This window comes from Aythya marila (genome assembly GCF_965140915.1).
Source record: "Aythya marila genome assembly, chromosome: W".
Classification (NCBI taxonomy): Eukaryota; Metazoa; Chordata; class Aves; order Anseriformes; family Anatidae; genus Aythya; species Aythya marila.
In genome coordinates, this window is record NC_139081.1 from 1,686,370 (window position 1) to 1,700,912 (window position 14,543).

General features: G+C 41.9%; 1 protein-coding gene across 1 annotated transcript in view; it reads right to left on the reverse strand.

Annotated features, from left to right (window-relative positions):
• The window catches only part of LOC309889411 (netrin receptor DCC-like), a gene marked incomplete at both ends in the record, with an annotated part of 358,394 nt that overhangs the window by 240,907 nt on the left and 102,944 nt on the right, over positions 1-14,543 (reverse strand). The window contains one exon of the mRNA XM_082782226.1: positions 12,529-12,849. Coding sequence (XP_082638352.1) covers positions 12,529-12,849 — 321 coding nt within the window. The remainder of the gene's footprint in view (positions 1-12,528; positions 12,850-14,543) is intronic.

Genomic DNA, 14,543 nt, shown 5'->3' on the forward strand with positions numbered 1-14,543 from the left:
CTTAGGTCTCCTCATCTACTTCAGCCCAGCTCAATCTTCAACCATGTTTTACACTTATAAACTAACAATATTATAGGGGAAAAAAGCCTCATGTGGCTGTTGTATATATTTTTTTTAAACTAGCATTTACATGCCACTCTTATTGCAATTTGCAACATCAAAAAACAACAGCCTCAATGTTTGCTTAAATATTTCTCTTTTTACATAACCAGGAGCATTGTCCAAGTTTCGTCGTTCTCCAGAGCTGCCTGGAACAACGTGAGTAACCCGGGCTGGATAAAAATCTTACCATCAAAACCTTCCCTTAGACAACTACAGCTTTGGCTAAATACATATTCCTCCTGTGAATAAGAACCATTTTTTTTAGAAGAGATACTAAAACCTTTCACAACTTTCATAAGAAACTAGACGCCTGTAAAGCAAAACACTTCGCTGAGCATTCACTTGACAGTAAAAAATAATAATAATAATAAAATTTCAGTATTTCCAGATGAGGTTTTATTTCACCCAAAAAATAAAGCTACCTATCGGCGTGGGGAAAACCACAAAGGTTGTGCTCGGGGTCCCAACCCAGCAGGCGAGAGATGGGAACGAGCAAAGGCAAAGCACAGCTCCTCCCCAGCACGGAGGATGTGTCTGGTCTGCTGCTGCTTTGTAATTTACACTTGGGTTTTATTACCTCACTCCGAGAAATACTTGATGAAACACCTTGGCTCTAAGACGGATTCTCTCTGCAGCTCCTGAAAAGGGTTATTTGGGAAGCCGGGGGATGGGAGCTCCATAATAAAAACTAAGAACAAAAAAAATTAATGAAGCTCTTGAGGAAGATTTTCATCTGGAAATGTGAACCATCGAGTGACCCTACCAAAGACCTTGAACCGCACTAAAGTAACCGCAAATCATTTGTGTTTGCTAAACCTCATTAATGAATGACATTACTAAATTAAAATTCGTGAAGACTACTTGGGGACAACATTGAGCAGGTGAATAGCTATGGCAGGAGCTTGATTACACTGATCATTTTTCCTTGTACATACAGCATTATATTACTACTGTCAGTTTAAGGCACTCATGGCTATTTTCTTTCCATTGCAAGAAGCATCACTTTTAGACCAGAAAACCAGAGCGCCCTCCATCCCTCTTTACACAAAGGGAATATTTAAGTATATTTTTAATTCTCTGCTCAAACAGTTGACTGAAAGATTCAGAAATTGTATTCCAAATCTCATATTTGTTCCTGGAAGATAAATTCAAGACCTGAGAGTATCAATTTCTCCCAATCCCCTTTATTCAGGGGGGATGAAGTGACACTGATGCTTCACGAACACCTCTTGGCTTGGAGGCACGTGGCCGATGCCCAGCAGTAGGCAATGCTTGGAGTCGAGATCCAAAATTTGGGAAAGCAGAGGATTAAGCTTCTCACTCAGCCTCTCTTTAGGGGCTCACATGGACTCCAGAGACAAGACCGATGCATCTTCATCCCTTCTCCTCTTCCTCATTATATATTGGGATGGGCCATGAGATGATTTATCCTTTTTTTTTTTTCCTTCCCTAAAACTATGCATTGCCAAACTGCTCCACAGGCTCTGCCCCAAGCAGAGTGCCCACATCACATATGTTGGGAGATGGAGAAGCTCTTGGCCTTTGTCTTATCCAGCTGTGTAAGGATTTGCTTCCTCCAGTTCATCCTCTTTGTGATCAGAAGGGAAGTATGAACCGGGAGATGAACCATGTCGGCACATAAGACAAGGCAAAAAAGCTCACACCCTTTAAGAAAGAGTTGGTGAAAGGAGTTTTACAAAGCTGCCCACACCACTACACTTCAGATTCATTTATCTTACTAGCAACAAGCTACTCAGCACTTAATTTGAACTGTTTTAGGAACACGAGACGTACTGAGTAGCTTTGCACGCACAAAGCTATCACTGAAGGTCGTATATTCATTTGTGAAGGTGTGCGTTGGATTTCCCACTCAAATATTCTCCTTTGCAAATACTCTCCTTCGAAAACATCCTATTACTTGTCCTGTAGCAGTGCTTTGGAGCTTTATGGATGGGTGAATCAAACATAAGTGTTATGTGCTGCACACAGAACAAAATATGCTCCAAGAGGCCAGCGAGGACGAGGACAGCTCCACTCCAACAGGAATATTTGGAGAAGTTTTGGAGAAGTCCACGGCTGCAATCCACAGATATAGTTTTAACTGGATCCTCCTACAAAGAAATTGTTTCTCACCGTGAGCCCTTTCAGGCCTCTTGTTGCTGTCTGCTATTCATGGTTTACTGGCTGGTTTTAAAATGAAAGTCGTAAAATGAAGCTGCTGAAGAACACCTGCAAACACGGGACTGCCGGGTTATGAAGTGCTGGGTCCTGCTTGAAGACACACCAAAAAGTGTTAAAGCTCAGGGTACGAATACAGAGGATTAGAGGAAACCAAAGAGATGGAGAGAGGATGCAAATGCTTCAACTCTTTTCCTTAAGAGAATTTGACTGGACTGTTTCTGACTGCAAACAGCACAGAAACATTTTCTTCTGAATCTTGGAAACCCTCAACAGAAAAGACCAATTGCGATGGAAATAAATTCATTTCCATCAGCTGTGGAGGCTGCCGCTGCCGTGTTTCATAAACTACAAACTTAATGTTTGATTACAGTCTAACATGCCAGTGAAACAAGTCTGCCTTCACCAAGCAAAACAGCTGCTCAGCAGCTCCAACCCCGTTTTAAAGCAGCGGCCTCTGGAAACGAAGCTCTTCGAGTTCTTGTTTTCTCTTTTGCTGCCTTAAATTCAGTCGTGTCTGCTCTTACCAGCTGCGGGAAGGCTGGAACAATTGCATCTCCGATTCCAAAGCCAGACGACACATAAAAGGCATTCAAGCAGATTTCATCTTTTAGGGGCAATTTCACCGCTTTTTGCTCTCCGGCTAAAAATTGCTTAACGTCTCAGGAGAGCAATGCAGGAAAAGGGACGTGCCGCTCGCAGCCAGGTAAACAGACGCTTGAAGGGTCCAGAGAGCTGTAAGGTTCTTGTAGGGCTGGGTGTTCCTGGAAACATCTTAAGTATTTCAAACATTTTATGTGTTTCTCATTAAATAGCTAATAATGTGATATGACACACTTTCCAACCATTGAAGGGCTCTGTCTGCATTCAATCCGGATAAAACTAGGCAAAAGAAAGAGTTGAAGAAGGTTATGTCCCTAATCCACCCCACAAAAATAACCACAATATTGTTTCCATGTCTACCATTATTCAGTTCAGAAATTGAGATAAATCTGACTTTTTTTATTTATATAGAGAAACCAAAATCATGATTATTCTTTACTCAATAACTCCACGTCCTCAGTACCTTCGGGTTCCCTCCTCACCCTCCCGGGACCTGATTTCTCCTGGCCAAGGCACTGTTCCCACCCCAAGCCGCTCAACGTTTTGGGGCAGGACTCTCAATATTTGCCGTTTATGCAATTTTTCTCTGCTTGAGCACAGCACCTGAGTCAATGAGTTTGAGTTTTGAGTTTTAGACTCTGCTCTTTGTCCATCCCCAGAGCTTCACATTCAGGGATGCAGAGGGAATGGAAATGTGTTACAGAGCACTATAAAGGTGTCTAAGTCAGCTTTAAACGGGCTAAGGAGGGAAATAAAAGGAGAAAAACAAGCCAGCCTGGAAATTGAAAGACCCCTGCTGAACTTTTGATTTTGTTACTTACTCTATGACCTGCAGCATGACTCTCCCTTGATTTTCCTCCTCTAAGATCTAACCGCAGCCACTAGCAATGAGAAAAAAGTGACTCAAACGATGTGTTGAAAGTTTTATGCAAGATGGCAAGCAGAGCACTGAGGTAGAGAGGCAACGTCCCTAGTCAAAACCCCTAGTTAAGTTAGCAAAACCACATTATTTTCCAAGCCTCTGAAATATTCATTTCTGACTCCGGGTCTCGGACGCCAGACACCAGCCCAGGTGAGCTTTTAGAGCTGAATTATAAAGCCGGGAAAATGGAGTTCATAATGGAAACGCAGCTCCAGCTCCACTAGTGGGAATCGCTCTAATAAAATGACTGCCATCACTCACCTCGTTTTACCAGATTTTATTGCTGTAGAGAAAATTAAGCAACTTAACATCTTGCTCTCCACTAAATTGCCTTTTTTCTCCCCTCCCAGACTTTTTTGCTGTGCCCTTTGTGATAGCATTTCCTTGTAAACATCCTCATTTTTGTCTACATATTAGCACACACACACACATTTAGTGGCTTACATTAGGATTTTATTTCTTGTCTCTGCAGTGTTTAACTTCCTATCAGGCCACTTTATTCTGAATCTTATTCAAATTAAAGCAGGGCTATTATGCGAGGCACAAAAGTTCAATTTGAGTAAAATCTGGGCAGGATTTTCTTTTTTGCATGAAAACAACGGCATAATAAATGCTAATCATTATAATCTTTTCAACGTGAAAGCCTTTCAAGAGGAGTTTTGCATTCCCGAATATAAAACACGCTTCCAATTTACATTCTAAAGGTTTGCATTGAAGCGGAGATTCGAGGTGGAGGAGACCTCCATGTCAGCCATTCAATCCCCCTGTCAGCGCTGGATTGTATCTTCTGCTGGTAAATATGGAATAAGAAGGTTTAAGAATTAGATGGTTTAGCTTGCAAACCCATCATCATCCAGCATCAATCACGGCGTGCGGAGAAATTTGGAGAGCGGCGTTTCCGCACCGCCCTACGTCAATCAAACCCCAAACCAGAGCGCTCATCGCCTACCTCTCGGTCAGATACCACCAGCTAGGGCGGAGAGAAACCTGACCCCTTTTAATTAAATCGCTTGGATGAGGTGTTTTATGAGACTTGAGGGTTGGCTCAGCTAATTTCCATCTCTTCCCCCTGCGGTGACACGGCGGCGTCGCGACCGACCTATTTCTCATTTGCCCAACAGAGGTCACCAAGGACAAATGAGAGGGTTGTAAACAGCTCCTCTCATCTTATTAAACATCGCTTCGGAAACGTGTATGGATTTTGAGTAAGCAAGGTCAAGGAACCATTAGAAAGGTTAAACTGGAAACAAGAGAGCACGCAAAGTGGTCACAAGATTGTTTCAAGCCAGAAAATTAAATTAACCTGAGGAAATCCCCGAAGGTGCCTACATCTTTGTTACTTTTATTAGGGGAAAAAGCAAATCAAGAAATGGGGGAAGTCCTGTTGAAAAAATGCACCAGCTACTTGGAAAGCCTTACAACTTTCGGTGCTCCCCTCTCAATCCTGAACATGTTCAATATTTTGTGGTCCTGTGCCAAAAATCGTGGGACACCAAAAACTTTGGGACCCGCTCAAGCAAATGAAGTGGTATTGATGGCTAAGCTGTCACCAGAAAACATGCTCCAGTCCCACAGCTTAGCATATCCAAGAGCTTTTCTGAGTATATCCCAAAGCTTTTCTTCTCTGGCTCACCCAGCTCCGAACACCGAGTGGATGCTCCTCAAGATAACCTCAGCTCCGGAGCCCAGACGAGGAAGATGATGAAATTTCAGACACTCCTCCTCAGCAGACACAGATATTCGGCACGCCAGCTCCTACTAATCTCCCTCTTTGGCATTAAATTCTCCCCATTCACTGCAAATGATACTTAAGATCCAATTCATCACTATAAATGCTCTTCCCAGAGCCAGGTCTCTAATATTCAGGATGAGCAATTTAAGGCTGGGTTCACCATGAACTCATTCCATCCAACCACCCCAAACTACATGACATCGGGTTCGAAATATAAGCAGCAGATTATACTGAACTGCTCGTGGTTAAGAAAATCACACGCTTCCAGTGTAGGCAAAGTATTTCCAGAGAAATAGCTTTGTTCTTCTATCACCTTAGAAGATAAAAATACAGCTACAAAAATTCTTCGTGGTTTTTCTTAGGAAAACGTCCTGATTACTTATTTCGAATTAGAAATGAATGCAAGAGGTCTACATTTGAACCCTTTTGGGGTTATTATTGCATTTTGAGGTTATTATTATTATTGCATCACACATTACCTGGAAGAACAGTGTCAAGAACCTCCCCAGAACATAATATTGCTGAAGTACATGCAAATATCCTTCATTTTTCCTGATACCTTGTGCCATAAGACACTGAATGTTGCTATTGGAAGAGCGTGTATAATCTGGACATCCCACTAAGGAGCAAGAACAGCAAGAAGTTTGGTAAGACAAGGTGTGTGTCAATTTAAATTTATTTATTTTTTAGCCCAGAAAAGGTAAGGGGATGAGGGATCTGAGCAAGGTGGTCAACACGCTTTTGAAACACAATTTGAAGCACAGGCACTGCGTCTTGGAGGGAAGAATAAAGATGTCAAGGAGAAGACACCCAAAACTATAATTTTCATGAAAAATAGGCACAAAGCACTTGAAAACAGAGGATATAACAGGTAGCAAGGAGGGCCAGAGGCACTCGGTGCAATGGTTTGAGCCATATTTGACCCAGAGCAGGATATAGTCCGCTGTCCTCAGGCAGAGTTTTGGTTCACAACAGCCAAAATAAAGGGAAGGGGATGCTCTTAAAGTAGGGATACCTCCAGCAAGCCAAACACGAAGCTGACAGTGCCAGGAGGTAAATGCAGGTAGGTCCTTCGGTTATCAGAGTAAGGACATTACACCCTACAGCACCCTCATCCGCTGCAATAAAGGACAAAGCCACAAAGCCATGATACTCCTTCAGCTGGGGCTTAATTTCCCCAAAATCACCCTGACAGATCCATTAGGCTGTAGGACACGGTCCTAAGGGAGGCTGTGGGACTCCCATCACTTCGGGCTTGCAAAAGCAGAGCAGACAGATGATCGGCAGATACCGAGAGGGAAGAAACCTTTCCTGGAAGGTAAGCTGGCACGATGATGTACAGGCTGATCTCCATCCCCAGCACCAATGATCTATTACAGCCCATTATTTTAATTCACTCCAACCTCGTGCCCTCGCTAACCGAGGCTGCTCCTTCCTCAATCCAATCTCCTCAAGCACAATGTAAGTAAATCTCTGCCAGGCGCTCAAGACAAAAGCAGAAGCTTTTTCCTAAATGAAATCTGCTAATTAAAACCGGGTTTCTATTAGCAGCGTGAGGGTAGGAAGAGCAAGAATTGCTGCGGCATGCAATCCTGCCAAGCATTGCTCAACAGAGTACAGTGCAGGAAAGCCTCCCTCTGTTGTCACTTGCAGCTAAGTGTTGCTCAAAAACCATGCTCAAGCCCTATTATTTTGGAACAACACTGCTACGGTTTGATAAACTCACAAAACAATGAATGAAGGGCCAGCATGTTGAGAACAAACTTATGATTTTAGCTGCTAAATGTCAAATCTCCCTTTCCACGAGCAAAATAATCGCTGGCTCACTGATGTCCATCGATTGCAAAGGTCCCGTTTTATCTCAGCTATTCAGATTTCCAAAGTACCAAGCATGAAAATATGGGATTTGCAGGAAAAGTTCTCCACACAGATGAATAGATAAGGTTTTTTTAATTATGTTAAATGCTCATTAATTACTCTTCCTCCTGGCAGAAGCTGTACCTAAGAACAGTGTGCATGGATCCGGGTCAGGAGGCGCATGACTGAAGCGGTCCTGGGGAAGTTGCTGCTCCTGAAAGTAATTTCCAAGTCAACAAAAAAAATTAATTTTCTAAGCTCAAAGAGGTTCTGCTCATTATTGTGTTGGTGTTCAGGCACTTAGACATAAGACAGAGTATTAGCAAAGACATACATCTTCAGACATGACCTACTACTCCACTGCTTTAACCCCAGTGAAGCACAATCAGTAGAGCCATTCCCAACGCCCATGGAGGGAGCAAGGAATCAAGTCTGTGTAATGAAAAGGTGTAGCATCAGAAAGGTTATTTTCTTAGCAGGGAGAAAAATAATACAGAGTTGGAATAAGAAAAGCTAGCAACAACCAGATCTGGGTATTAACCAAACATCACGGGGGCTGCTGGATGTGGTTCTCTGCCCTCATCTCCAAATGGCACCTAAAGCCACTGGTTTCGCAGTAAATCAGGAGCCATAAAGCCTCTCCAAATAATTTATAGCAAAATAAAACACATTCAGGTTTTTGGAATATCTTTATCTTTGAATATTTAAGCAGCACTTCTGTTCAAAGTGAAGGCTGAGCAAAATAACCGGTTGCACACCATGCCTAGATGATACTGCAGTTAAACTATAACACCAACTTGATTTCTTCATTTTTAGCCATTTGGGCCCACCTTCTATCTTATTCTTCACCCAAGAGGTTTGGATTACTAAGCCTCTAGATATGCTGGCTGTTGTTTTGATCTGTGTTGGTTATCTCCCTGCTCCCACTTTTTAAAGTAGGTGCATCTTCTGCAGGGGAAAAAAAAAAAAAAAAAAAAAAAATCAGGACTTAGAGCAGCACGTGAAGAGTCAAATATTTACCTGATCTCTGCTATTTCCTCTTAGCTTTATGAAGAAAGCACTAATGAGCTTCAATGGAACGACAGAGCATATATTTGTACCAAGTGGTGGATGTAGATTTTACAAATACGGAACATTAAACAGGGATAGGAGGGAGCGAGCACTCAAATCGTCCACTCTATTAGGCAAAAAACCCACACCACCATTAAGCAAACGCACAGAGCAGTCCCAAAGGCGTTTGTTGGTCTGCCATGTGGCACACATAGATATGAAAATCAGGTAGTGTTAAACACCAAGCATCAATTTCAATAGAGTTCCGATACTCTCTGCACTATTACACATTGTATATGTTAAGTGTGCATTGAAATAAAGTATAAAAGACAAAATCCTGTTGACCAGAAGTCCATCAATGTCCATTTTGCCAATTACACTGTCAAGAGGTTACATTTTTAATTCATTTTTTCTTACTGTATTGTCTGACTTGGCTTTTTTTTTTTCAACTTAAATTAAGTTTTCGGAGCTCTAAAATTGGTTTTCAAGGGAAACAGCTTTAGTTTTGTTCACCACTTATTACGGTTGATGAATTTATATAAAATAGCCCCAAATCTCCCGTGATTCTGGTAGGAATAAACTGATTAAGTCAGTATTGGCTGATTTCAGTTTATAAATGAAGTTATACCTCCCAACTGGGGATTTCTGAAACTCATTTTCCCCTACTATAGAAAAAGTGACTCTCAGTTTCAGGGAACGACAAGTATGCAACACTTCAGACATTTTATTTACTCTGCACAACGAAGAGTTTCCTAAATTTCAGCATTAACGGGTTTCATGTGTTTAACCCATCCTCGAAGTGATACCTCTCGCATCACTAAATGATTTTTCATCCTCAGTTTATTAAATTCCCAAAACACGGGTAGGCAATAGTACCTAATATTGTATTTCATGTTTACTCCGCTTAGATTCGAGTGAGATTAAGAACTTCTCCATATGCTCCTCCAGGGAGGCTCCACGTTTGCCATTTATCATCTTTAAACGGCAGAACAGAGCCTTTGTTATCTTATTAAATGAACTCTAACTAGGTGGGTTTCGTTCCTCCCCCAGGTAAACCTCTGATTTCTGCCAGGACCCAATCAATGGCAACACACCCACCGAAGGAATAAAACACTGAAAGTCTACGTGGGTGAAGGAGAACAAGTCACTTGAAGAATAAACTCATTAAATGGCATTTAAATGTACAAATGCTACACTTGTGACTCAAGAATTTACTGACATACAGATCACACCATATAAAAGTAACCTCGGGTTTCTCATTTAGTTTACCTCTGGTCTTTTAGAAGATGATGAACACCAAAACCTGTGAGAGCCTCATCCCGCAGCTCTATAAATAGAGGCATAACACGTGGGCAGGGTTGTTTCTATCTGAAATCCTACCAATTAGGGTAAATACCAATGATCAGCAGTCTGTTAAATTGGGACTTTTAATAAGATGCTGAGTAGGAAGCAGCTCTTAGTTTCTCTCCATTGCTCTCATCTCTGTCTCAGCTAAGAGCTCTTGCACAGCTGGAGCATGCCGAGGCCATAAAGACCTTCGAGAAGTTCTTTGAAACAGTGCATTTTCCCCCAATATATGGCGAGCTTCATGCATAAAATCCTTGTCTTATGAAAACTGCTTTTAATTTGCTACGTTTTCTTTACTGAAAGCACTTCAAGCCATGAACGTACAAGGGGAAAGGTTTTTAAAGGGCAATATACTTCCAGTACCCCCGAGCATTCTGCTCCAAGTGAAGTTGACTGTCACCTGTTAGCTGTGACTGCTTTATTGACTGGTAATGCTTTAAAAAACATGGTGAAATCATGCTTGGTGCAAAAAGATATATGCCCCTTACGCATACCAATGGTTTGGGGATTTTAACCTCAAAAGACAAATGTGTTCTGTTGCTAACCAGCATGTGAAGTGCTTAAAATGCTGCGGACAGACCCGTGATTGAGAAGTGACACCAAGATTAGATTGTAATTCAACGAGTGAATCTCTTCCTAAAGCCTACCTGAAATATTAAAGCTTGTGATCTCTCCTTTGAAGCCTCGCAAGAATGAAATGTTGCATAGACAAAGGAGACAGCGAAATGAGGAGGGTGCCCTGTTGCCATGAACACAACCTCCCATTCATCAAGACGGCGCAATCAAACACATCGTGGCTTTCGGATGAGACCATCAAGCTGTCCAGAAAGTCTGTTTAGCAGCAACACATCATCATAGGATTCAGTTTACAAGTGTTATAACACCCTAAGCTTGACCTAGTCCCAATCCTCTCTGGGAAAGCAGCCTTTTCTGAAAAGATGAAGCTTATTTACTGTGCCAAGCGATGATTAACACAGCCTACTGTAGTGCGAGACCTCCGCTCGTCCTCTTGCCCTCGTTCCCTTCCTGTCATGTTTCCATCTGCCAGTGCCTTAAGTCAACGATGCTCTGCCAACGTTGCACATTGACTCCCTCAAAAAAAAGCAAGAAAAAAAAGCACACATTCTGCTCACTTGGGAATGCACGTCCTTCGGAGATCAAAATACCTTTTCAAGTTCTGCTTGAAGAACTTGCTGCCAATTTTAAATGCCATGAATTACTCTACCTTATATGATGCTATTTTTTTTTATTATTATTATTTTATTCACAAAATCAGAATCAGGGAAATTGGAAGGTGACAAGCTTGCCTACTCCAACCCTCTGCAGAAATCAGGCTCTGCTGGGTTGTGTCCAACTGGGTCTTGAACATCTCCCCAGATGGAGACTCCGCAACTTGGCCACTCAACCCATTCCACTGCTGAATTACCCCTAGAGGGGAAAAGAGTACGTGTTTAAGGAAGCTTCCCATATTTTAGTTTGTGCAGTCTCTTTGCACTCTTTCCCATTAGAAGTTCTCCCAGTTTGAGCCCAACTGGTCCTGAATGGAGGAAGCCCACCTGTCCCTCTTCCAAACTACCCATCACCACAAGAATATTAGATCAGGATCTGCCAAACAAAGCAACACTCTTCTATAAAGAGCTCCAAATTAGTGAGCTGGGCACAGCCCCGTATGTGTGTTCACTTCAAAAGAGTAATTGGAGGGATTTTGACAGTGGTTGCCAACAGCCAGATTAAGGCCAGATGGCATCCTCGGTTGGCAAGGAGAGCCCTACTTCTCAAAGGCCAGCTCTGCAGACTCCATCCAAGGAGGGATAGAGAGTGGAATAATCCATTTCTTCATGTATTTGGGGCTCTCCAGCTCTTTGGGGAAGTATTACTCCAGCATGGGTGTACATACACAGCTGAGGATGGCAGGTTCAGAGCATACCCCTAGGCTATTGTGGAGGATTCAGAAAACTGGTGGGAAGGAGGTAGAAGACAGTTAAGACTCTTATTGCCTGTTTTAATCAGCTATCATGAGAAAACATGTCTTTCTTAGCTGGTAAAAGAGACTCAGGAGGAACAGAAACTGCTCTTCGGGTTAAGAGACCTTGAGACTGGAAAAGACACCGAGTTATGAGGGACACACTGGAGAGACCGGCCAAGAGGAGAGCTGTCTGGACTCCCTCCCCAGCATAAATGTTTAGGAAACTACTGGATAGAAAACTTCTGCAGAGCTCCTGGACTGAACTGGATTAAACTTCAGCCTCAACTTTTCTTTAGTGTAAGCACAAGCATCTCCTCCAAACAACGCACTCGAACACGCTCATTGCTCGCCTGCACATCACATGCCACAAATATATCAATCCCTTCTCAGCAGCAAGTAATTTCCATCTTTTTTTTTTTTTCCAGGGTTGCTGATTGTCAACCTTAAAAATTCACGCATGCAACACCCTACAAGAATCCAGCATTTGTTGTGACCCTCAATTCATCGGAAAAATTTCCAACTGCAGAGATCTCCTCCATTTTGAAGAGGAATACACAGCAACAAAAAGTTCATTAGAAATGTTTAAACAAGAATAACACCTTGTCAGAAATAAATTACTGTTGCAGGAGCGTCATATCTACCTTTACCTCTTTTGATGAGGTGGAAAACGTAGTTCAATTGGTTTCTCTCTGCATTTTTTACTCTTTAAATACCAAATTCTCAGCGTTTCCTGCAATCCGGAATGTAGGAAATAGGAAGTTTCTTCCTTACCTGCTACCATGACCTTCGCTGTCCGACTGATGATGGCTCCGATGCCTTCCAGAGATGCTTCACACTGATAGAGCCCCTCGTCCGGCTTGTGGTGCCTGGAGTGGACTATGTTTTGTATCAAGAGCGAGCCGTTGGCCAGCTGCTGTCTCCTTTCGTCTACCGCCAGGTTCAAGAAGACGGCGTCTTTCTTCCACTTGATGACCGGAGCTCCTCGGTCAGATTCTGCCCCACAGTTCAACAGCACGTTGCTTCCACGCATGGTGACAGCATCTGAAGGCTCCGTTACAAACCTCAATGACGTAAAAGGCTTAATTTGGGAACCTAAAAGAGCAAAAACAGAAGACGGAGTAAATATGGGTTACTCACTTGTACATAGAGAACGTAAGACGGTTTCTTTGCAAATTTGTTTTGGGACGAAAATACCTTTATCACTGCAAACACAGCATGGGTAGATAAATAGATCTTTTACATGAAAAATAATTATATTTAAACATGAAGACAAAAGGGGAAAAACTGTACAAGTGCCTATACAGCCAAGTTGAAGATAAATCCACCATGCCTGTTGAATTTTATTTGGAGAACTTAATTGCCTACGCAACTTGCTCTGGCCACAGGTACCAAGATACATTTCAGTACAGCAAGCACAAAAGTTGTGGTAGCCCTTTTTCTTGAAGACCTTTTTCTTGAAGAATTGAGGGGAGACCATGCACAGGTACATCCTGACCACCCATCAGAAATACCAAGACCTTGAACCTCATGGATCTCCTCCCACCTTGCTAGAACAACACTCTCCACCCTACCCAGTAGCCCAACCATTGCCTTCCAGTAAGCCCAAGAAAAACTATGAGGTTATTCCTTTCTGCTGAGGAGGAGAAATTCATTAACAAGCTGAAGAACACGTGGACGCAATGGCATCAAAGGGCACAGAGCAGAACAGAAAGCAGCCCTTCTTCAAACTCAGCAGAGAAAAGATACAAAAACAAAAACAAAAAAAAAACTTTGTTTGCTACAAAAAGATGGTTTTATAAATTTGTTGAAAGCTTTTGTTCAAGTAATGCATAACCATGCAAAAACTACTGACATTTTCTTTACAGAAATCAATTTTATTGTCAATGTATCTATAACATATATATTCAAGAAGACTGGTATCTAATTTTTTCTTTAAAGACAGCCTTCAAAAATTAATAAAATATAGCTAAAAAGCAAGAGTTGCTCTCAGCTTGTAGAGCATTTCAGACACTTTATCAATAGCACCATACAACCTAAACTCAGAACACGTTGTCTCTTAACAGCAAGATATCGAATCAGAATATGATTTGTCTTTCATCTCCATGCTCTGATCCCGATTTCTGGAGGAAGCACAGAGTTAGACCCCAAAAAAGTTAGACCTGTGCTACTTGCACACTAGCACAGGGCACTTTTGCCATTAAAAAAATCTATGAGATATATTTGCAACGCACAAAAGTGTGATTTTTTACAAAGGATTTTTTTCCTTCCCATTCTCCCAAAGACAACCAAGTCCCGTTTGTAAATCCCAGCTCCTCGTTGGGCGTTTTATTGATGTCACCAACACATAATACAGTTTAACACAGCTGTTTATGACGGCGTGCTAATGATTTTATGTGGCTATTATCACAAGTAAATAATCCACTTCTGCGGAAGAAACGGGGTTACGACAGCTTTCAGTGCAGCAAACACAGAAGTTAAACAAAGATTAACTTTCTTTTCATGCAATTACCCTTGCAGTTCAGTTGCAATTTCAGCTATTCACATCCTTTGCAAAAGGCATATTTAGCCCAAATTGCTTTACTACAAGGGAAGTAACAGCTTGAATAACCTGGAAAGCTTTCTGAGTGCGAGTTAAAATTCAAATATTCCTGGAAATGTTATTCCTAGAGAGAGAAGCAACTGTGACATGTCAAAAAAAAAAAAAATGGGAGAAAATGACCATATATTTTCAGAACCAATTACTTGGAAATCTAGGCAGGATGAGAATATAACGGCCACATTTTTTG